The following is a 26,296-nucleotide window of genomic DNA, read 5'->3' as shown; positions in this document are numbered from 1 at the left end:
TCTTTGCTTTCAAGAACACTTATTGAACTCAATTGTATCATTCTTGAGTGTTCTTTCTTTGTTCTAGAATTGTGCAAACATCTTTCATTGTGAGGATTTTCTTGTAAGTTTGCAAAATTTATATTGTTCTCTTTGGGAGAGAGTGTTCTCATGAATTTGGGGTATAATTCTTGAGGGATTTGTAAGGTTACTCTTTGTCCTCAAAAGAAAGACAAATTAGTGAATTTGTGGAAAATCCTTAGTGTGGATAGCTAAGGTAGTGGACGTAGACTTTGGTTAAGAAAGTCGAACCACTCTAAATCACTGTGCAAATATTTTCAATTTTCTGCAAAAGCTTCCACCAAAATTTTTATTGTCAATTCACCCCCTCTTGGCCTATTCTGTTGATCGATTAACTCAACAATTAATAAACAGCTTCGCGGCCTTCATCTCCAACGAAGAATCAGTGTTGCATGAAGAATCAGAACCGAGCCATTGAATTCACCTTTAAAAAGAGTTCCATTAACAAAAAGTTTGCTTCACCGTTGTTGAATCTCATAATATATCATTGCTTCCATTTTTTAGGTTGCACCTTTGATTGAGTAAAGTTTGATGAGTTACCTTTGAAAAAATTATTTTAATTAAAATTTTCAAAGGATGAATTGCCCTAATTTTCAAAGGATTAAAAGGATAGTATCTAAATTTATTGAATTATGGTCTTTATAATTATTCATATCAAAAGGATATCATTCAAAAATTATTTTCATTTTTTCAGAAATAAAACATCAATTTGTTACAACGTTGATAGACTAGTGTCTAAATTTACTGGATTACAAATTTCATAATTATTCGAAACATATAATCATCCTTCACAAAAATTTGCATTTTTAAAAGGATTATATTCAGTATCAAGTTCAAGTTTTTTGAAAACGAGTCAACAAATAATTTTTTTAAAAGAATACTAATTTTTGACATCACAAGAGTACTTTTAACTTTTTTTTTTTTTGTGCGTAAACAACTCTTAGACACTCTTCCATCTATACACGTACTTCTAAAATTACCTTGTTTTAGGTATGTGATTCGAATCATGATGTTTGCATCTAGAGCAAATTGGATTGGGAGGGTCACCTCCATAACAGGCCTCTGTAAAACCCTATTTGGTAGATCAAATATCAGTGATTAATTAAAAAATTTATGTTGTTTTCTTTTAGAGAAAATAATCTCAGTGACAAAAAATGCCTTATAATATACGATTTTAACCAACTTTTTTTGGATTTGCCAAAATGACCAACTAAATCGCAATGCGATCGATAATTCGCAACGCGATCTCCGGTATGGCAAATCAGTTTCCAGATTCGCAACGCGATTCTGACTATCGCATTGCGATTTCCCGAATTCGCGTTGCGATTTTCCTAATTCGCAATGCGAATACGTAAATCGCAACACGATTACGTAAATCGCAATGCGAATTAGGAAAATCGCAATGCGAATACGTAAATCGCAATGCGAATACGTAAATCGCAATGCGAATACGTAAATCGCAATGCAATTACGTAAATCGCAATGCGAAATAGGAAAATCGCAATGCGAATACGTAAATCGCAATGCGAATCTGACTATCGCAATGCGATTTACATAGCGCCATTCGTATTAACGCGTATTTTTTTTTCAAATTCCAAAAACGAATATATTAATATATCGGAAACTGAACCGTCCACAGTATATCCCGTAATCGTAACTCATAACCTAAAATCTAAAATCACAACTCAGTCCCATCTCCATCTCTCACTCTCTACGGCGAAATCCATTCCCATCTCTGAAGATTTCCGTCCCCATCTCCGGCGAAATCCCTCACAACCATTTACGGTCAGAAATCCCTCACAATCATTCAGAAATGGAAAATCAACCTCCGAGGGTTAGGATTTTTAATTATTTTTATTTTGAAAATTTTGCATTATTTTAGGTTTTTCATATTGAAATTGATGATAAGTTTACTGGTAATTTCAATAATAGATTAACCATTTCACTTAGATTTCTTATTAAATTCATTCGATTGCTGCCAATACTGCTAAACTGTTTAGTCTTTAACCCTGTGAAGTTAGTATTTGTCTTTGTTTTGTCTTTTGGTTGAAGTAATGCAGAAGAAGAATAGTTTCTAAACTTAAAACCGCAACATGAAAATGAAAATCGCAACACGAAAATGACTATCGCAACGAGAGAAATGAAAATCGCAACGCGAAACCAAAATCGCATTGCGATTTTCATTTCGCGTTGCGATTCTCTCGTTGCGATTTTCATTTCGCGTTGCGATTCTCTCGTTGCGATAGTCATTTCCGCGTTGCGATTTTCATTCTCTCGTTGCGATTTTCATTTCAACTAAAAGACAAAACATTGTTGCAAATTTTAGTTTCAAGAATAAACTACTATTTATGTTTATTGTTTTTGGTATATCTTCACAGTGTAGTTTTTGGTATATCTAACTTGGTATGTTTATTGTTTTTGTAGAAATTTTTTTTGGCTTCATTGATATTAAGGAATAAAGTTAGTCTAGCCACTACAATTGCTTCGAAGCTTTCACCTGCACAAAGAAAATTGTTTGAGGAAACCTGCTTCGGGCCATGGCTGAGAGTACAACATCCGGGTGGAGATGCTAATTTGACCCATTTGTGGCTTCAGACCATGACTAGCGATCTACCCGACAGTATACAACGTGGTGAGGAAGAGATATGGTTTAATTTTCCACCGGCATATACTTGTTTTGGGCGGAAGGAGTTCTGCCTAATCACTAGTCTACGATTCGGGCACGATGATGTAGGTCGGTACACTCGTCATATCACCCGCCCATCATGGTTATCCAGGGTTTTTCCTGATGAGTCAATAAAGAATCCGAACTTACACGTCGACGACCTGAAGAAATTGTTTAATAAGAAAGATGGTTTTTCTCGGATGAATGACGTCGATGTTGTCCGAGTATGCCTTCTAGTACTTTTGTATGCTGGCTTTTTAGGCAGAGAGGCCAGACAACCTATTCCTCAGGAGCTAATATTATTGGTAGAGGACCTGAATGCATGGAATCTGTTTCCGTGGGGTTCGTATATATGGAAAGCTAAGTGGACTAAGTTGTCGTCTGCCTTTGATGACCGCAAAAGTTTGCGTGGCGATGGGTTGAAATACACTTTGTCAGACTTTGTTTGGGCCTTTAAGGTAAGAATTTCTATATAATGTTTTCAAAATTATAATTAATTATTTAACAATTACTAATGTTTGTTATTATATTGTTTGTAGATTTGGATATCGAGGCTTTCCCCAGCATGCAGACATATGCATTAAAAACTTCAAATGATATTCCTAGGGCTATTTCCTGGAAGAGGAAACGTCTGTTGGATTGAAAAGACTTAATACCATATGCGACAATAAATAATGTAAGTTAACACAAATACTATCATATATAAACAAGTTATTAATAGTAGACGTTTAACTTTGTTTGAGTTTTTATATTTTTAGGAGGCCAACACTCCATTAATGAGACTGACACCTACGGAGGCTGAGCTTGCCACTGATTGGTGGCAAGCTAGTCAGCGTTTTCTTGATGGTACGAATGATGAGCAGCCTCCACTTTCTTCACTTAGAGAGCCATCACCTCACCCAGAGCCATCACCTGATCGACCCGACTATACACCTCTACAACGAGAGCCATCACCTATCCCGTCACATCATCGAGCCTCTTCTCCACCATCACCTCATGATAGGCGACCAGCAAAGATGCCAAGACTTCTATCTCCCTGCTCTCCACCTCCACCTCCACGGGATGAGTCAAGGGAGTTACGTGATGAGGTCAATGCCTTGCGTGAGGAGATCGATACTCTACGCGATAATGATGGTGCATGGCGTATGGAGGTGTCTACTTTACGTGGTGAGGTTGCCGCTCTACGTGAGATGGTAGTATCGTTGCAGAATGAGGTTCATACTCTACAAAACGAGGTAAGTTTAAGATTTTCCATATTTAACTTGATGATAAATTTACTCGTAATTTCACTTAGATTAACCATTTCACTTAGATTGCTTAGTAAATTTATTCGGTTGCTGCCAATACTGCTAAACTGTTTATTAACACTGTGAAGTTAGTATTTGTCTTTTGGTTGAAGTAAATTTATTCGGTTGCTGCCAATTCTGCTAAACTGTGTATTCTTTAACACTGTGAAGTTAGTATTTGTCTTTGTTTTGTCTTTTGGTTGAAAGTAAATTTGTTCGGTTGCTGCCAATTCTGCTAAACTGTGTATTCTTTAACATTGTGAAGTTAATATATGTCTTTGTTTTGTCTTTTGGTTGAAAGTAAATTTGTTCGTTTGCTGCCAATTCTGCTAAACTGTGTATTTTTTAATACTCTTAAGTTAGTATTTGTCTTTGTTTTGTCTTTTGGTTGAAGTAATGCAATCCATTCAAGTTTTAATTTGCAGAAGAAGAAGAAATAGTTTATTCTTGAAACTATATTTTAGCAACACTGTTTTGTCTTTTGGTTGAAATGAAAATCGCAACGAGAGAATGAAAATTGCAACAAGAAACGAAAATCGCAACGCGAAACCAAAATCGCATTGCGATTTTCATTTCGCGTTGCGATAGTCATTTCCGCGTTGCGATTTTCATTCTCTCGTTGCGATTTTCATTTCAACTAAAAGACAAAACAGTGTTGCAAATTTTAGTTTCAAGAATAAACTACCATTTATGTTTATTGTTTTTGGTATATCTTCAAAGTGTAGTTTTTGGTATATCTAACTTGGTATGTTTATTGTTTTTGTAGAAATTTTTTTTGGCTTCATTGATATTAAGGAATAAAGTTAGTCTAGCCACTACAATTGCTTCGAAGCTTTCACCTGCACAAAGAAAATTGTTTGAGGAAACCTGCTTCGGGCCATGGCTGAGAGTACAACATCCGGGTGGAGATGCTAATTTGACCCATTTGTGGCTTCAGACCATGACTAGCGATCTACCCGACAGTATACAACGTGGTGAGGAAGAGATATGGTTTAATTTTCCACCGGCGTATACTTGTTTTGGGCGGAAGGAGTTCTGCCTAATCACTGGTCTACGATTCGGACACGATGATGTAGGCCGGTACACTCGTCATATCACCCGCCCATCATGGTTATCCAGGGTTTTTCCTGATTAGTCAATAAAGAAGCCGAACTTACACGTCGACGACCTGAAGAAATTGTTTAATAAGAAAGATGGTTTTTCTCAGATGAATGATGTCGATGTTGTCCGAGTATGCCTTCTAGTACTTTTGTATGCTGGTTTTTTAGGCAGAGAGGCCAGACAACCTATTCCTCAGGAGCTAATATTATTGGTAGAGGACCTGAACGCATGGAATCTGTTTCCGTGGGGTTCGTATATATGGAAAGCTACCTGGACTAAGTTGTCGTTTGCCTTTGATGACCGCAAAAGTTTGCGTGGCGATGAGTCGAAATACACTTTGTCAGACTTTGTTTGGGCCTTTAAGGTAAGAATTTCTATATAATGTTTTCAAAATTATAATTAATTATTTAACAATTACTAATGTTTGTTATTATATTGTTTGTAGATTTGGATATTCGAGGCTTTCCCCAGCATGCAGACATATGCATTAAAAACTTCAAATGATATTCCTAGGGCTATTTCCTGGAAAAGGAAACGTCTGTTGGATTGGGAAGACTTAATACCATATGCGACAATAAATAATGTAAGTTAACACAAATACTATCATATATAAACAAGTTATTAATAGTAGACGTTTAACTTTGTTTGAGTTTTTATATTTTTAGGAGGCCAACACTCCATTAATGAGACTGACACCTACGGAGGCTGAGCTTGCCACTGATTGGTGGCAAGCTAGTCAGCGTTTTCTTGATGGTACGAATGATGAGCAGCCTCCACTTCCTTCACTTCGAGAGCCATCACCTCACCCAGAGCCATCACCTGATCGACCCGACTATACACCTCTACAACGAGAGCCATCACCTATCCCGTCACATCATCGAGCCTCTTCTCCACCATCACCTCATGATAGGCGACCAGCAAAGATGCCATGACTTCTATCTCCCTGTTCTCCACCTCCACGGGATGAGTCAAGGGAGTTACGTGATGAGGTCAATGCCTTGCGTGAGGAGATCGGTACTCTACGCGATAACGATGGTGCATGGCGTGTGGAGGTGTCTACTTTATGTGGTGAGGTTACCGCTCTACGTGAGATGGTAGTATCGTTGCAGAATGAGGTCCATACTCTACAAAACGAGGTAAGTTTAAGATTTTCCATATTTAACTTGATGATAAATTTACTCGTAATTTCACTTAGATTAACCATTTCACTTAGATTGCTTAGTAAATTTATTCGGTTGCTGCCAATACTGCTAAACTGTTTATTAACACTGTGAAGTTAGTATTTGTCTTTTGGTTGAAGTAAATTTATTCGGTTGCTGCCAATTCTGCTAAACTGTGTATTCTTTAACACTGTGAAGTTAGTATTTGTCTTTGTTTTGTCTTTTGGTTGAAAGTAAATTTGTTCGGTTGCTGCCAATTCTGCTAAACTGTATATTCTTTAACACTGTGAAGTTAATATATGTCTTTGTTTTGTATTTTGGTTGAAAGTAAATTTGTTCGTTTGCTGCCAATTCTGCTAAACTGTGTATTCTTTAATACTCTTAAGTTAGTATTTGTCTTTGTTTTGTCTTTTGGTTGAAGTAATGCAATAAATCCATTCAAGTTTCAATTTGCAGAAGAAGAAGAAATAGTTTATTCTTGAAACTATATTTTAGCAACACTGTTTTGTCTTTTGGTTGAAATGAAAATCGCAACGAGAGAATGAAAATTGCAACAAGAAACGAAAATCACAACGCGAAATGAAAATCGCAACGCGAAACCAAAAATCGCAACGCGAAACTATAATCGCGTTGCGATTTTCATTTCTCGTTGCGATTTTCGTTTCGCGTTGCGATTTTCATTCTCTCGTTGCGATTTTCATTTCGCGTTGCGATAACCATTTTTCACGTTGCGATTTTAAGTTCCAGAAATTATTATTCTTCTGCAAATTGAAACTTGAATGAATTGCATTACTTCAACCAATAGACAAAGACAAATACTAAGTTGACAGTGTTGCAAGTTTGAAACATATTTGTGTTTGTTATCTGATGCATTTTGTGAACTATGATAGAATAATGACTTGGGTGAATTCAATGCAAGTTTGAAACATATTTGTCTTTGTTTTCACTGTTTAAATATCATGTCTGTTTATTTACTGATTTTTGTATTTAATTATTTAGCGGCCCGATAAGGTGGATGCTTTACGTCGGGTTTTTCTTGCACGACAGAGTTCACGCATCAGACGGCGTGCACATGCTATTAAGTCTCCATACACCCCAATAGTGCGAAGACACCGCAAGAAGAAGCCCGACTCGCTTGTCATCCCTCAAGAGTCCACTCCTATCGTTGAAGAGGCCCCTATCATTCCTCGAGAGTCCACTCCCACCGTTCAAGAGGCCACTGTCATCGTTGAAGAGGTCCCTCCCACCATTCAAGAGCCCGATTCACATGGCGTCATATGTAAGATTCTTGAGAAACCCTCTGACGTGCCGGACATGATGGATGATAGTTGACTCTCGTATGAGTTACCGGCCAGTACTATTCCGGTATCTGAAGTGGAGAGGAGACAACTACCGGACACAATTATGGATAACACCCTTTGGGCTAAGACCGCAGTTGATTTTTATCTACATGAGCGGAGCCAGGGGTGTTTCACTGACATATGCAAGCTCAACGATGATATCTATTTGTTGCTTGATCGGTCTTGGTGGGGTGTATTATTAGGGGTCGAAGACAATGGCTATTTCGATGGAGGGGTAAGTCTTATATTTTTCTTATATTTCAATTTGATTATTTTTTTTAAATTTATGTAAGTTACTAATATATGTCTTTTTTTGTAAAACAACATATCGATGCGTGGGTGTCACGTCTTCTAATAATTAGGAAACTTAAGGAAAATAAAAGAAATACACGATATACAATTATGCCGACGTCTTTTAACGCCGTTCACTTGAAGAATCAACGAGATGAATCATTTGCGTTGGGCAATGGACAAGCTAAACTTTATCCTGCATGGTGGGAGGTCGATAAGGTTAGTATTTATTTTAGATTGAGTTTAAAGGTATTCATAAATAAGTGCACAAATGAATGAATTATTACTTATGATTGCAGGTGTTTATCTCTATTTTGGAACGTAAACATTGGCTTCTCGTCGAGCTTCAGCTCACATCCCTTAAGGCAATAGTATATGACAGCATGATAAATTACATATCATTGGCTGATTTAAGAGATATTATTAAGGGATGGAGCTCTCATTTGGCTAAATTCTTGGATGCGATAAATTATTGGACTCGTTCTGGAAACAAGAAGCCAAAGAAGCTCAATATTACAGTTAGCAGAGACGAGACCGCACCACAACAAACGAATGGACCCAGAGGGGATTGTGGTCCTCTCGTATGCTTGGCGTTGGAGCGTTTGATCACAGGAAGTATAAAGTATCTACCTCCCACTGATAGAGATAGAGCTGTAGTAGGCTTGTGGTTTCGGCATTATATGGCTAGATCGATATATACGAGACACTGCCTACCTGCATCCGCGTTATAAAAATGTCCATAAACAATTGGTAAGTTTATAGGCTTTTGGTTTGAAAATGTTTGGTTAAGTACCTAGAATTCAATAATTTGCTGTTTGTAGGTTTTAGATGTGTAGAAAGTGTTGTTTGAGCAAATTTTTGGTTTCTGCAGGTTAATCTCAGAAGTGAGCTGCGTGAAAATGATGAATGGCTGCAAAAGTTGATTCAATAGTAGATGAGGAAATAAGAATTATTGCTTATTTTTTGATTGTTTAATTGATTTGTAAAAGATGATTTCTAAAAGTTGATTTGTTTAATTGATGTGAACATAATTCTTATTTGTGCTTGTTTAATTGATTGAAATGTAATGGTTGATTTTGTTGATTTATATTTGCATTATGTTGAAGGCAAAAATGACTATCGCAATGCAAAATGAAAATCGCAACGCGAAATGAAAATCGCAACGACAAAATCGCAACGCAAAACTAAATTTGCGTTGCGATTTTCATTTCGCTTTGCGATTCCCTCGTTGCGATTTTCATTTCGCATTGCAATTCTCTCGTTGTGATTTTCATTTCGCATTGCGATAGTCATTTCCGCGTTGCGATAGACATTAAGATGATTGCGAACGTCATTTCCGTGTTGCGATAATCAAATGAATGCCTAATAAGTGATAACAACTGAACAGATCATAGCAATTTTCAAACTCAAGTTACTAATACATGCCTAACTGAAAATGTTAAAAGTTCACACATAAAATCCACATAATACAACGTTTGCATTTAAAAATCACCTAAGTTAACAGTCCCAAAAGGTGAAGCCGGTTGTGATTGAGATTTTAAAGATGATTGTGATTTTGATTGCCTTTTTCTTGACACCATATGAGCTTTGGATTTTGATGAGGATCCATATTTTGGTAGAGGAAAAGATGATTGTGATGGCACTGGTAATCCACATGTCAACCTTGTATGACCACTTTCCTTGCACCGACTACATGTCGATCTCTTCTTCTCTTCACCCTTAGACAGTATACGATCGTGACTTTTTGGTCGGCCAGGTAGCCTTCTGTCCATGGCTGGTGGCAAAACTGTTTGTAAGTCATCTGGTATGTCCCACTCAGAAGGATGTGGAATAGGGTAGACAATCTCGCCATAAGTCTGTCGATATACTTCTGTAGTGTAGCAATCCATAGCGTATGCACTTGAATCATCTTGGTTTAGATGAAGAGAAACTTTTATAACATGGCCACACGAATAACCAGATGTTTGCCATTTCATACAACTACACGTCTTTGCATTTAGATCGACAAGCCCATTTAAGTTATTATCCAGTACTTCAAACAAAGTGTTTGAACATGGTTCAACTCTCCATGACGTTGACTTCACAATACGTTTCGTTATCTTTTTTTCTGTCCAAGGTGTAACACGATGTTCCAATGTTCCTGTAAATTTAAATAAATAATACTTAGTAAAATATATGATAAGTTACGAATTTAAAGAAATAATACCTACATGGTTTCTTTTCTTGTAGTACCACTGTTGAATAGAGGCTCGAAAAAACTCCATTAACATAGTAATGGGTAATTTCCGGGAATGACGACTTAGAGCGTTGATTGATTCTGCACTATTAGACGTCATGAAACCATATCTTGCTCCAAGTTGATGTACTCTTGACCATCTTTCAAACCCGACATCTTCTAGTGTTTGAGCACACTGAGGCAAAACACGTCTTAAACAATTTATATGCTTATTAAAATCCACTTCCCGATAAGCTTTTACAGCCTTCCAGTATGTCCATTTGTGATTTTTTATACCAGCAGACCTTGATTTTAGATTTCTATACAAATGAACACCACAAAGTCCATGAAAAGCATCTAGGAAACACCTTCTAACAGCGTTATCAATTGAGTTTGCCCTATCGGATATGATTGTCAGATTGCTAATAGGACCTATGCAATCCCTAAGATGCCCCATAAACCATGTCCATGAATCAGAGGTTTCAGATTTGCCAACCCCGTAAGCTATTGGCAGTATCCCATTGTTAGCATCCATGGCTACTGCTAATAAGTTTACTCCAAGGTATCGACCTTTTAAATGTGCTCCGCCAACTATAATAACTGGGCGCATGCAATTAATAAACGAATGAATCTACAAAATCATATACACAAGAAATATAATCATTTAAATGTGAAATGCATGTAACTAACAAAAATGAGTCAACAAAATTATATTGATTTACTAACCGCAGCACCAATGGCGATAAACAGCAACTCAAAGCGTCCATCTCTATCTGTTTTGATATGAGTTACCGACCCAGGATTTTTCAGCTTTAAATTGTGACAATAAGCCGGCAGTTGGGCAAACGATGCTTCTGGCGACCCCCTCAACAATTTCAAGGCATAACATTTGGCTCTTGAACCGAGCATTCATGTCAGTCATAATTTCATGTCCCCGATATACCCTACCATTCAAAAACATTAACTCAGCCAGAAAACCACCCAACACCTTTTTGTTTGCCTATCTATGGTGAGGAAAAACTTGGGTTCTTGAACATGTATGTTTATCAACAAAAGTCCTAACTTGAAACATTTCGCAATCTTTTATCCTCTTTGCAATCATACGCCACATGCAGTTTTTGTCAATCATACACCTTGTTTCAAAACGATCTTTGCTTGATTTGTTAACTTTTAGTTGATAGCCATCTTCCACACATTTCGTATACAAAGCTATCTTCAAGTCTTCCTTTGTATCAAAACAATCATCTTTCTTGATACGAATAATTTTTGTGTAACAATCAACTGCTATCTTTACCAACTCTTCTTCCGATATCTGAAGTAATTCTGGCATATTCCAGTTATACTCCCGTGGCATTTTCTTCGGGGACTTTTCTTTGGGGATTTCTTCTTCTTCTTTTTCTTCTTCAGTGTTATATGAATTACAAAATGGATGTTCAACATGTTCATTTACAGTCGCAACTTCCTCCTCATTATCATCAACAACATCTTCCTCGGCAACGGCTGTTTCATCATCAAAATTCGGGTATTGACCAATATCAAAATCATTACACGCAGGGTCTGTTTCTTCTTCTGAAAAATCATCAAAATCCGAGTATTGACCAAGATCAAAGTCCGGGTATTGACCAAGATCAAATTTCGAATACTGACTAGTACTCACAATTTTTTTGTTGGCTCATCATCGTCTAACTGGTCAATACGAAAATCGGAATTTGGTGCTGAAAGTTGATTGGGATTTGGATTAGGGAAAGGTTGTGGGTTTTGAGATTGTGTTTGGTATTGGAAATGTGGTGAAACAATATTTGCTTGGTGATGAAATTGTGGTGGAACCATTAAATTTTGAGCACCATAAACTGGGGTTCAAAAACTTAGTTGATTACTACCCGCTACTGACCCAACTTCACTACTCCTAGGTTCAACAACATACAATGTAACATCATCACTTGAAACACTAATGTAAGCAATGAATCGTTCAACATCTTCATTGTCGGTTAACAAATAAACTTTACCATTTCTCTGATAAGATAGCCTAAATCTACTTAGGGGCTCTAAATTCAATTTATTTGCAACACGTAACATTAGAGTTTCATAAGTTAACTTTTTTAATGACAGTTTTAATTGAAGATTCATGGGTAAAGGCATATATTGTAAAACACCATGAACATTCTCACATGACCCTCCAAAACACAAATCTATCCAAACATGATCAACATTAGATGATTTCATTATTGTAAATTAATTTACTAAATAAACGAGCTGCGAAACTAAAACCTGTTGCCGGATGGGGAAAGATGTCGTTGGATATAGGAACGGATGTCGCCAGAGAGAGTGATAGATGGAGATGGAATGAGTTGCGATTTAGGGATTTAGGTTATGAGTTGCTGCTGCTGCGTAGTTATATACCAAAACATTTGTGTTGCGAAATTAAAACCTGTTGCGAATTCAGAAATTGAGTTGCGAATTTGAAATTCAGTATTGCGATAGTCAGAATCTCGTTGCGATTTACTAAATCGCAATGCGAATACGTAAATCGCAATGCGAATACGTAAATCGCAATGCGAATACGTAAATCGCAATGCGATTACGTAATTCGCAATGCGAATTAGGAAAATCGCAATGCGAATACGTAAATCGCAATGCGAATAGGAAAATCGCAATGCGATTACGTAAATCGCAATGCGAATACGTAATCGCATTGTGATTTACGTAATCGCATTGCGATTTACTTATTCGCATTGCGATTTAGGAAAATCGCAACGCGAATTTGGGAAATCGCAATGCGATAGTCAGAATGGCGTTGCGAATCTGGAAACTAATTTGCGATATCGGAGATCACGTTGCGAATTATAGATCGCATTGCGATTTAGTTGGTCATTTTGGCAAATCCAAAAAAAGTTGGTTAAAATCGTATATTATAAGGCATTTTTGGTCACTGAGATTATTTTCTCTTTCTTTTAAGATAACACTCAAAAGTCAATTTAGAAGAAGGGTAAATTACACGCTTACTCACTAAACTTTACTCTCTCTCATATTTCACTCATCGTACTTTCAAATTTTTTTTTAATTTTCTCACTGAATTTTAGACGTAAAACTTTTTGGTCACTCGATCGTTTTCCCATTAACAGAGTTATGACGTGGTTTATTTTAATAATAAAACCTGCCACATACAATTTAATTTTTTTTAAAAAAAATCTGAAAATTTTAACTAACTTTAAATCTCAAATCACAGACTCCTTCGCATCCCATTCATTCTTTCAACAAATCCCAATCTGGTTCCTTCATTCCCCTCATTGCCTCCAAGATTTTTGTCACCACTGGTTCTCCTCTCAATTTACTTATCACTATGTTATAAGCTTCCTCTCCAAGATTGCTTGAAACTAAATCCTGCAATTGCTTCCTCTGTAAATATTTAGGTGATATTTATGGTGGCTGGAATATGAGTTTGGTCATGTTGGAGGAGAAAAATAAAGAGAGAATGGAGAATGAGTAAGAAGAAGAAAGAACATGGGGAGATTTTAATTTTTAATTTTTTATAATTTAAAATATATATTTAATCCACATCATACTACCGTTAGAAAGTTAACGATTGAGTGACAAAAAAGTTTAATATCTAAAGTTTAGTGAGTAAATTGAAAAATTGAAAGAACAGTAAATGGAATAGGAGAGAGAGAAAAACTCAGTGAGTAAATGTGTAATTTACCCTTAAAAGAATGATTTATAGGTATTAAATCTTATTTAATCCAAAATAATAGATGTTAAATCCTATTTTTATAACACATACTTCTTCTTTAAAAAGTTATCGTGCCTAATAACAACAGTTTTGACCGCTCCTCTAGACAAAAAAAGAAAAGAAAGTCAGATAACATTTATTGTTTTTTTTGGCATTATCTCAATCTTTAAAAGTTACTCTCTTAAACTTAATATTTAAATTGTGATATTGTTGTCATCGTTTTTGGTCCGGGTGGGAAAAATTAGTATGACTTAGGATTTTTCTTTGAAAATATTTTGAAATGTAAAGAGTCGTCACCAACCATTTAAGTTACAATTGGAACACCATAAAATCGATCAATTTTAATAAAATATTTTTGTTTTATAAAAATACTGAGGTTAGGGTATGCAAAAACTAGAAATCAGGTTCGGGAGTCAGTTACACGTAGGGAAGGATTAGCACCCCACAATGCCAAAAAATTGGTACCCTATATTTAAAAAATTAAAAATCTTGAGTTCGAACTTTATTTAATAAAAAATTAACTATGAATGCACAATTGAAAAGGATGTTCGTTTATTTAAGCCAATAGTATTCGTCCCTAGCATGAATGTGAGAGATCAACTATTTTGCCCAATAACTGGACATTGCCTTGATTTTAAGAAATCATGATGCGATCTTGAAAAGGATGATGTTGACCTACTTCAGAAATCACCAATAGTCACCCCAGAGCATACTTGCGGGAGATATACCATTAACTCCCTAATAAGTGAACACTGACTTAGGTTTTTTTTAAATGCAATCAAACAATCGATTTAAAAGCCTAATTTTACTAGATGAGTAATTTAAGGGATTTCCTACCTAAAGTTGTCAAATTATGTAATTAAAGAATCTAGAGGACTAAACCTAAAATGAGTCTATAATATTAACCATAGCTGATTTTATCAACCAATTATTGAATCGGATAATTGATTTGAGCAATCGAGCATTTTCTTACGAAAACTCAAATCGTATCATCCCTTAAATAAATGACTAAGATGAAATTAAACCTAAGGTATAGGCTCTAATTGTTATCCTAATCAATTATGTTATTTAAAATTCTAATAAAAAGTTTAAGGACTAAAATGTGAGAACTCTAAAGTCTAGGGACTAGAGTGTAAAAAACTAAAGTCTAGGGACCTAAGTGTAAAAAACTAAAGTATAGGACCTATGTGTAAAAAAATCTAAAGTCTAGAGACCTAAGTGTAAAAAATCTCATCCTAGAGGGCTAAAATTGAAAATACAACTAGTCTAGGGACTAAAATAAAAAAAATAAAACAACTTAAGGATAAAATTGCAATTAAAATAAATCAATTCAAAATTAGGGACTAAATTGCAAATTTATAGGATATTTAAGGGTTAAATAACAATTAATTAAATAAATAAAACATGTGACTAAATTGAAATAAATATAAAAATTTGGCATGAAATTAAATAATTAGAACAAGGACCTTAATGCAAAAACGCGAGTAATATAGAAGGACCTGAAAGAAATTAAACCAATAATTAGTGTTAGAAAATAAAAGTGGAAAATAGACGAATAAGGACAAAAATCAGAATAAGTAAATAAAATAATAAATAAAAAAAGGTAACCAAAACAAACATGGAGGAAACCAAGGGGGCTGCGCGCGTAATTAGCCCCCTAGCTCCCAATACGCACAACATCAGAGGAGGGGTGCAAAATGACGTTGTTTAGCTAAGGGCCAAAATGACACCATTTTGTAATGCCTATAAATTGTCCATTTTTTCATTTTGCACCGAACTCTTTCTCTCTCCTCGCTTCTGTTTCTCTACCTTCTCTCTAATTGTGAGTGTCCGGTGGTGGCGTGTAACACCCATAGCCCGTAAACATATAAAAATGCAAGCCATAGATGTCACATCCAACTGACTAATATTAACTATTCACAATGGCTTAAAATTTTGTTGCTTTTAAAACATTCATATTTTCAACTTTAAAACTATTTATATCTACTTAAATTTTTGTATCATTTAAAGAAAAACATAATATTATATAATTCTATCCACACCAAATACTGATTAACTAAACTAGTCAATATGAACAATCCTAATTTACTATTACAAACGATTTAATCAAAACTGATAAAGCATACTGGTAACATAATTATACATGTCACTACTAGTCAAAAGAAACTTCAATGATGTCTTACTGATACTAATATTTTAGATTATTTTCTCAAGATGTTTGGGAGGCTCGTCACAGTACGTTCATATCTCTATCAGACCCTAAGCATGAAACCATCACGCGTTAAATACAACTTAGTGAGGCAATAATACTAAAGGTGAGAATAAATAAATAAAGTATCAGAATATATAAAAAAAATTAAAAACAATTTATACAAAACTTTCAGAATGTTCAAACCAGATATCTCAGGCTGAATCTTTATCAAAAATCTAAAAAAATAACCTTATGATTTTTACAAAATCATAATAAGTCAGATCAAACAGAATAATCTGTCAACATTCCTTTTTCAGTTAGGCAATTTTCAGAACTTTTATATCTCATTCTTATAGCCCAAAGTATATTCAAGAAAATATAAGGTATGCGAGTCATATGAGTGTGCACAATAAATATCTCAGTGATATCATCAGAATCGGAACATATAGCACACATAGTGTTATCACATCAAAAATCACAATATGCACACAAAGTGGAATCACATCGGAATATATACTAGTGTACTCACCTATACACCACAATATATCAAAATCAAAATATAATCACTCCACCTTATGACATGCTAATTGTACCTTTGACTTTCAATACAACATATTATGGGCTTCCATTTCAATTCATAATCATTTGATAAAAATTATATAAAAATATGAGTTATATTCATATTATACTCATACAACATAACATGAGCAGTTTATATCCAAAATCATTCATAAAGCTTATTAAAATATTACATATATAATTTTATAATCAAAACATAATTCATATCCTTGAAATAAAAAATGTGAGGTTGACTTATCGCAAGTCGTCATCGATCAAATTAATTAAATAAATAAACTGCACCCATTTTTGCCTCACTACCAAACCTTTATATGAAAATTCTTTATTCGAGTACTTTTTCCTTTCCTTTCGGGTCGTTCGGATCGCTAGGTTTATCGTAGTATGACAATATAACATAATAATATAAAATATTCAACTATATGTTAGTATCATACTAACATAATTTAAACTTAAAATATAAAAGTCTATAACAATAAAAATTAATACTAAATCGATACAAACTTAAATCATGCTTCCATCCAAAATTCAAACTTCTCAAAATACTTTTAGCTTCCATAAATATTTATTTCAAACTTAAATCCCTTGACTTTTGCCAATTACATACTTAAACCAAAATTTTGAATTCTTTCTAAAATTCACCTCAATTTTTCTCGTTAAATTCATAATAGTGTTTCACTATTATGATCATATCACATTATTCATATAAAATTTCCAACACCTCAATAAAATCTTCAAATCAATACTTAAACATTCAAAAGCTTACAATTTCACCCTAAACTTTTTTAGACTTTTCAACTTTAACCACCTAATTTGGTAAATTTGTCATTCAACCCCAACTCAATATTTAATTCAAAATTCAACATTCTAATAAATTTTTCAGCATTCAATAATTTACCCAAATGATACTTCTACATTTAATAACTCGCATACAAGTCTCCATTTTCTTAGGATCTTTCGAATTCCAACCCAAACTTTCACCAAATTTACAATTTGGTTCCAAACAACTTCCCAACTTAATTTACAGCATTTCAAATATAAAAAATCAACATTGAAACCTTCAAATATTACATTATTACAATAATATCCCACAATTCCAAATACTTGTAAACTAGCCCTTTTTCACTTTTAAGGTTCCATATTGATCCAAATCAATCTCCAAATCACATAGAATACTTCTAATATCATTTTTATTCCATACAAAAATTTTCGAAATTCCCCCCCAATTTCTTCCCTATGGCTGAATGCTTCATGTCACCTAAGGGGGACTTTTAGTTCAATATCAAGCATGAATTCAACCTCCTATGATTAAATTCATGCATTTCCAATCATCACTACATCAAATTGATTCAAAATCCCATCATTCTTACAAACCCTAGTATGTCCAAACCTTATATATGCATGTATGAATAATTTTAATCATTATACATGCTTTTAAAATAATCACCAACTTCAAAAACATAAAAACCCTTCATCAATTATTCAAGATCACCAAACTCTCCTTAAACCCTAATCATCAAATCTCAACACATAAATTTCCTCACCATGCAATACTTATATCAATTGATAGAGAATTTCATGTAGATTAATTCTATATCTAATAGTTTAATCCAAAAACTAATCATATAACTTGAAAAATCAAAATAAAATTCTTATCTTAGGAGAACTTGTAGTTACGGCCAAGAGCAAGAATGAAGCTGAAAATATGCTAATTATCTTGATTATTCTAGTATTTAATTGATAGTACACATGACATTTATCTATTTTAATTGAATTTAAAATTCAATAAAATTCAATTAATGAGAAATTACAAAAATACCATTAATGAATCTTGAAAATTACCAAATGCCATTGTATTATCTTCCATTAAAATAATCCTTGATCAAAGATAAATCAACTTGGCTTTGAATTTCTAATTTGTCAAAGCAATTTTCAAAAATTGCATTTTAGTCACTAAAATGCCTCTGTTCAGTCAAATCTGAAAATTACAATGTTTTGAGCCAAATTTATCTGATCTAAAATATGAAAATAATATTTCCAACCATTTTCTAATATCCTTCAAATTTTCGTAAAATTACGATTCGATTCAATTATCTGATTTCAATACCGAACTTTATCGCTTTATAGCTTTTAACATAAATTATGTACCGAAAATATGATTCCCACAAAAATTCTTATTTTAAGCTAAACTATTCATTTATAGGCTAAAATATATAAATTTTAAAAATTATATTTTTAGTCCCTAAACTTTTCAAAGTTTACACTTTAGTCACCAAACTTTCAAAATTTATATTTTAGTAATAAGACAAAAATTTGGGGTATTACATTGCGCCACATGTCGATCACTGCGCCGGCCGCCTTTGGCCATTGGCCTCCAAGCTTTCAAGGGAGCTTCGTCTCGGCACAGGGAGCACAGATCCGACGTCCGTTTCGCGAGATTCGGACTCCTCTGCCGTGAAATAAGCCGAAACCCTTCAGCTTTCAAGGCTTCGATTTGCCTGTCCATCGTTGGATCGAGATGATTTTTCAGTATGTGGTTCACCGGTGTCTGCTCTCTCTTCTCAATAGTTGGATCGACGAACGAACCTCCCGAACGCCGACGAAGCCTCCGACCGAGAGGTAAAGTCCCCTCCCCTCTCTCTTCAATTTTTTCGTTCCTTTGCACTTGTTTTTGCTTGGTTGGAATTAATATGAGGATGAAAAAAGGTGATTGGTTTCTTTGTATTTTTTGGTTAGTTTTCGAATGGAATACAAATAAAAAAATTTGAAGAAGAAAAACAAATGTTGGAAATAAAGTTGTATATTGCTTTTTCTTTGAATCAGGAGAGCCCTCTGCTACAAATGTGATGATTTTTTTCGAGAGCCCCCTTACAAATGTGATGTTGGGATTTTTTATAACCCAATTATATTTGTTTTTTCTTGCAAGCTGTTGATGGGAGCTTGGTACAGGTGACCGACAGGTCAGACGCTGGCGCAAACCGTGGTGGCAGGCGACCGACGTCTCAAGCGCTGGTGCATGCCGCAAGGCAACTGAATTTCATGGATATGTCCCTATTTTTTACCTTTTTGTATTTTTGTAACTTTAATAATAATAATAATAATAACAACAACAAAACTGGTGATTTCAATATCTTGTATCATTTTTTTCATAAATAATTGTACTCACATGCTTTATTATTTTTTCAAGGAAATATTTGTTTTTGGAAAAAGTTAGTAAATTTTTTAAGTTGTTTTTCATAAAATTTAACGCGTTTAGTATATAAACTTTCAACTTTTTTCAAAACTTAACGTTAAATTCGAACACAATTAATAAAATGAAGCAAAAACTAAATATTATATATAGTTTTAAAAAAATTGAAAGTATAGGAACTAAAATGGACTAAAACTGATAGCTTAGGTACTAAATGTGTAATTTTCCCTAAAATAAATTAATATAAAACTAGGAATTTTTAGATATAATACTGACAGATGAGGGTCTAAATTTTTGACCAAATCACCACGTATACCCTGACTAGATTGGCGACATGTTTTCTGTAGGGTAGGATTTGTGGCTATTTTTTATCCCCCACCCGAGCTACCTGCTTTTGACCTTTTCACTATGAATTTGCCTTTTTTCCCTCTGCGTGAAATTTCATTAGTGAAATGTCTCTGTCTAAACCAAAAAAAAAATCTAATTAAAGCCGAATGACTAAGCAGCAATAAACCCCTTTTTTTTAAAATTAATCAAATTAAAGACGACAAGCGCAAATAATTGCTGCTTCTACGGAAAATCAAAACCAACACTAACAACAAAATATGAGAAAGAAAACCCTTTTCTTCCATTCGATTTCAGAAATTAAACTTTACAACAAAGCACAAGAAAGATTAAGCGAAACCCTGGTTTTCCTCTTCAATGCATCCCTTCTGCTCCTTGGTTTCTTCTCTAGGAAACTTGGCTTTTAATGGGGGGCATTGATCCTTATATTAGGGGACGACATTCAGCTCCAAAAATATTGGAGCCCTTCGGCAGATAGTAAAATCTTCTTTTTTTTTCCCGGAAAATCCTCATGTTTTCATCAAGTAATTAATCCGGTTTTGGTCAATGCTTTGCTTCCAAAACAACCCCTTACTATATAGAACACACACACAAAAAACCTCTATAATCCTAGAAGAATGTAGTACACCAGTGTAATTGGTAATGCTATCAACATCCCAAAGATGACCCTGCAAAATTGCAGTTCAAGATATCAGTTCTATCCAGCTCTTTCATTTTTTTTTAAACATTCACACATATTTTAACCATGAATAGCATCGTTGATTGATATCGTTTACTTACGCAGTGCTAAGAATTGCAGGGTGAACATTGTACTCCTTGGCGAACACAAAGGGTACTATTCCTTGAGGCAGAGCAGCCTATTACATGAAAATTACTTAAACATTCAAAGAAGCGAAATGGTCATGAAGGAAAGTTAAGTTTTTCTTTTTGCTTCTCTTTGTACCTGAACAATGGCTATGCGGAGGAGGGTACCACGCAACCCTACGGCAATCGAAGCGGCAGCCATGACGGCCGGACCAGTCAAGAATCTAACTGCCATGGCAAAGGTAGCTACAGAGTTGCCACAAGCGATCAACTTGGGTTGCAGAGCCATAAACAGACCTTTCACCATATAAAATAAAGTTATCAACAACGAGGACTTACACCATATAATTGTCAATTAACAAAAAAAATGCTCACCTAAGCTAAACATGGCCATTCCTAGTCCAGCATCTGACAAGATAGAAATAGATTGCTCTAATATTTTCGGCATATTCACATGCCACCTGCAATTAATAACTCAACCTAGTAAATAAATGACATATGAAGATACCCAAATGAAGGGTGAACACTGAACAAAGTTTGCATCAACTCACCTGAATGCAATTAGGGACCAAACCAGTCCGATGATGCTGGAATATGTGTTGGGGTTCCGGATAAGCTTGCGCCAAACCATGATCAAGATCAACCGGGTCATAACACTTGCAGGCGGCATTTGTTTCCCAACACCCGAAGGTGCTCCAGCGGCGGTCTTAGGGTGGAGCTCCGCTGTTGAATTGGACCTCAACTTATTGAGTTCACTGTGCCCTTCTTTTTCCGTCTCATCTTCCCCAGCAAAGATAAAGTTTTCTCCATTGAAGTCAACACTGCCTGCCATAGCTTCACACCATAATTAGCACAAATTTGAAGAAAAATCAAAGCCATTTAGATGAATTAAAGAATGAAATAAGTTAATTACATGTATACCTTTGTTTTCCCCGTTTTGAGGGTGATCAGCAACCAACATCCTGATCTCTTTAGCACCTTGATCAGACCGTCCAAATTGCTCGGATCCCGTCCCACCAAATACGTGGACTCCATCGCCTCCCGGTACCGGCAAAGCACTGGAACTCCACACAAACATGTGCAGCTCCTTTTCATCATGATTCGTTTTATTACTCTCCTGCCGTTGATGTTGTTGCTGCTGGGACTGGCTATTTTTACTGGTGTTCTTCGTGAGAGATGAAAACTCAGGATTCGGAGCAGGATACGATGAAGGAACCGACTGTGCCGGGTAAAACCCATATCGTGGAGAGACGACCGTACAATTCTCTTCGAAGTTTGACGGTCTTGGAGTTGGTCCTCTCGATGACTGAACCGAGTACAAATCAGCTGGACCGAAATTAGATTGCCTTCCAGGAAATCCCATCATGGAATAAAAGTCGGAGTTGTTAAAATTTGAGCCTCTCGGAGTAGGATTCCGAGACGAGCTCAGGCTGTAAATCTCGGCACCGGTGAGATTCGATGGCCTCGGCGTCAATGCCGGGAGCGAGCAAGGCCCCAACGACCTCCTCGACGCATTGGATTTCCTCACCACGACATGCAGCTTCCCATCATCGCCGATTTCAGCGTCGGTTTCGAGGAAATCACGGCCGTCGAGAGACATCACATCGGAATCAACTTTGAACGAAACAATGGAAGCCGCGGTTTCAGGGAACTGCTCCATGATGAGTATTTTGGCACCACGATACTCGAAGAGGAAAAGAAGCAGAGTGTACCAGATAATACATTGAAGCACAACGACTTGAACCATCAGCATTCCCGAGTACTTCCCGTACATGGCGATCAACAGTGGAATCCCCATGACGAGAGTGTTTGGAAGCGTGGATAGCGAGAAAATAGTAATCATCCATTCGAGGCTTCCATTTTTGGTGAAATTAGCCCACAACCCAAGCACAAACAGCATGATGAGTTTCTGGAGAGTATCCGCTGCTATGAACTTGAAGTTCATGGCGTAAGGATCGTTGGTAGAAATGAAATGGAAAGACAAGAGAGGAACGGCGAATATAGCAACGAAGCGATTGATTCCCGAGCACTGGTCCGGCGAGAAAATCTTCCACCAACGAACGGAGCCGTAAGCTAAGATCATAGCCACGTATAACGGAATCACCGCCGTTAAGACGGTGTAAAGATCGCCCCAGCTGATCATCTTTAGAAGAAGATCTAGTGTAAGTTAGAGATGATAGGTGTGCAAAGGAAGGGCAAAATGGGGATAATCAAAAAGCCGTTGCTCAAAGATGATAAAATCTGTGTTTCTTTGACAGCTTGTTTCATACACCGCAAATTTTCTTTTATATATAATATTTAAGATACTAGGGATGTTTGGGAAGGAAGAAAATGAGTAGGAGTTTAATTGACCACATAAATGTAATAAAATATATGAATATAAATAAGGTGAGAAAGAGAGAGAGGATAATTACATAAAGTGCAGGGAGAGAATCGGAATAACATGAAAGAAAATGAGGGATGGTCCAAATTACTTTTAAGAAATTATTTTAGTTAATTTCATGCAATAAGCTGTAGGTTAGAGTATAATCTGTGCCTTGCATAAATGCAATCCGGATGAATATCATTATTTTTTATATAATTTTTTATGTATTTAAATATAAATTAATAAAAAAATTATATTGTAATAAAAGTATATGAACCAACTTAACTCAGTGGTTAAGGTATCATTGTTGTTCCTTGAGCTCACGAGTTCGAGCACTAATGTCTCTAGTAAGATAATTGAGCGTTCATTATAAAATAGTATTGATAGTATTTAAAACAAATTTTACTTTTTTAATCACCTTAATAAATAACATTCTTTTCGTTTCTATTAGTTGCTTGTTCTGTAACACCCTCAGACCCATACCCGACCCGAATACGAGTTTGAGCTGTCACATTGACTTTTCAAACTTTGACTCTTGACAAAAATTCAAAGAAAAATTAAAACTTTCATTAAAGTAAAAGCGGTTTATTTACATAAATTGACCACAAAAACCAAAATCGATCAGAACATCTTTAACTCAATTAATTAGTACATGCCAACTATATTCAAAATAACCAAACACATTTAAATCATCTATTTTCTGATCTGAAATTTTGTAAGGGAGATGCTGACGTGTCTTGCTCTTCTTCGCTTCTGTAACCTACGTGTGAAACAATCACACGCTAAGTCTATGACTTAGTGAGGCATTAAACTAATAAAGGAAACTCTAAATGCTTAAACATGTATGACATATCATCTTATAATGGCACATCCAAAACAATATAACATTATATATAATAGACTATACGCATATATATATCACACATTATTTTAAATCTCTAACCTTATTCCACTATCAATATTCTTATCATTTATATCTTATAATTATATTCTCTTATATCTATTTATTTTTTTCTTACTCAACATATTATTCAATTAACCAAGTAATACATACATCATCATATAAATCTTATCAGATTATCTAATAAGAATTACATGCATGCATATAAATCATCATTAGTCACTTATCATTTAATCATATAGCACATATACTTAACTTTCTTAATCATATACTATACCTATACCTCATCATGTCCTTGCTATAAAATTTATCATATCACAATATATATTTGTTATCATTTCTTGATTAGCCCATGTACATATGTGAGAACTATTGATGTGTGAGTCTCTAGAGGTTGTGCACTAATGCTGTCACCACAGCTCGTATAAATACACCGAAGTGCCATATAAAATGTCCCTAATGACCACGTAGAAAATTCCTTAAGAATCATATACATATGCTAAGGACCAAATATGTGTCTCAAAATACCTCATACATGTTTCAAAGAATACATATATATCCCGAATGACCGCGTAGACCCTCGACTCTTGGCATGCCAACTATACCTCTAGCTCTCAAGACACATAACATGGACATTAATATTTATGTTTGTCACATATTCACACATTCATATCAAATAGGCATATAGATCCCTTTCACATAGCTTATATCATACCTTCATGTAATCACACATCTCTTGTCACATGTCTTATTATTACATTTTTATAAGATCACACGTAGTCAAGTAGTTCATTTCCATATAAATCACACATACACGTAGATCACTTGCATGTAGAACATCTTCATAATACTCACATATCACATAGCTTATACTTATTCTTATATCTTCTCATAACATATTCTCTTATAACTTTCTGTCATATCATTCACACCATTTAATTTCACTTAATTCATAGTCATATGGCTTATCTTATATACCTATATTCACATACCTTATAATTACCTAGTGTACTCCATTTCACACATAGTCACATAATTACGTAATTTACTTACACATAGATCATTTCCATGCCTAAATCATATAACACCCGATTCTTCCTCATAAAGTTATACTAAATATTCTTATAATCTCATATTATCCTATAAGTAAATACTTATCTTGTCTCATTTTTCAATTTATTCTCATAATTATTTATACCATAACATATAATTTATATCACATATATAATATTATTTGTATAATAAGTTAATCTATTTATTTAGTTAAATTTTACATAACTCCTATACCATAATTCTCTTTAAGTATACTTCTTCTCTATAACACTTATCTTATAGTTTGGCATCATCATTTATACTCAATTCCCTTCACTAATATATTATTCTCATATTACTCTATAGTCTAATCTTTTTTAACTCATTACCCTTCTCACGTAGTCATATAAATCTATTATATTGATTCTTATAATTGATCACATTTACTATGTAACATGTATGGTCACCTATCATATAACCTATTTCACATTCCCATGTTATCATATAAATTATTCATATTAATTCCTATAACTTATCACACTACATGTATTCACACAAATCATTTAATACATACTATAATATATATCATATATACCCAAATCAAACATATGCATTTGATCATAAATTCATGCATTCTAATATAGGAAATAGACTCGTCACAAGTCTTATTTCCATTAAACATCATAAACTAACTTGTATACACTCACCTTGGCCTCACTACGTTCCAATCCACTTTTATGATTTTCCTCTCTATCGATCGAATCTTAACTTGATAATCGTTTTGGAACTTGTTCGTGCTCGATATCTATATAATAATACATTGATACATATCAGTATCCAATTGATGTATTCTAATCTATCTTTTCTTAGGCTAAAATAAAGTTATTTTCATCTTTTAATAAAGGTATGCATCGATGCACTCTACAGTGTATCGATGCATTCCTTAACGTATGCATCGATGCACTACCTGTGTATCGGTACACAATTCACCTTCGATGTTTTATTCTTAAGAGGATGCATCGATGCACTCCTTATGCATCGATGCAC

The 26,296-nt window shown here is 34.8% G+C and overlaps 1 protein-coding gene across 2 annotated transcripts; it reads right to left on the bottom strand.

The window, feature by feature from the left end:
* Positions 1-20,408: 20,408 nt before the first annotated feature.
* On the bottom strand, positions 20,409-23,285 carry LOC120124820 (auxin efflux carrier component 3-like). Of its 2 annotated transcripts, none has more exons than XM_039143393.1 (6): positions 21,873-23,285; positions 21,503-21,785; positions 21,327-21,412; positions 21,091-21,248; positions 20,928-21,004; positions 20,409-20,815 (listed from the first exon to the last, which is right to left on the bottom strand). In XM_039143393.1, the coding sequence occupies exons 1-6, from the start codon at positions 23,092-23,094 to the stop codon at positions 20,749-20,751; spliced, it is 1,893 nt and encodes a 630-aa protein (XP_038999324.1). In that variant the 5' UTR covers positions 23,095-23,285; the 3' UTR covers positions 20,409-20,748. The 2 variants fall into 2 exon arrangements, with proteins under 2 accessions (XP_038999324.1, XP_038999325.1); XM_039143394.1 differs by having other exon boundaries at positions 21,503-21,776; positions 21,873-23,284.
* Between the last annotated feature and the right edge of the window lie 3,011 nt (positions 23,286-26,296).

This window comes from Hibiscus syriacus, unplaced genomic scaffold (assembly GCF_006381635.1).
Source record: "Hibiscus syriacus cultivar Baekdansim isolate YM2019G1 unplaced genomic scaffold, ASM638163v2 tig00110429_pilon, whole genome shotgun sequence".
NCBI classification, from domain to species: Eukaryota; Viridiplantae; Streptophyta; class Magnoliopsida; order Malvales; family Malvaceae; genus Hibiscus; species Hibiscus syriacus.
The sequence above is the reverse complement of the archived record's forward strand: the minus strand, read 5'-3'. Positions and strand labels throughout refer to the sequence as shown.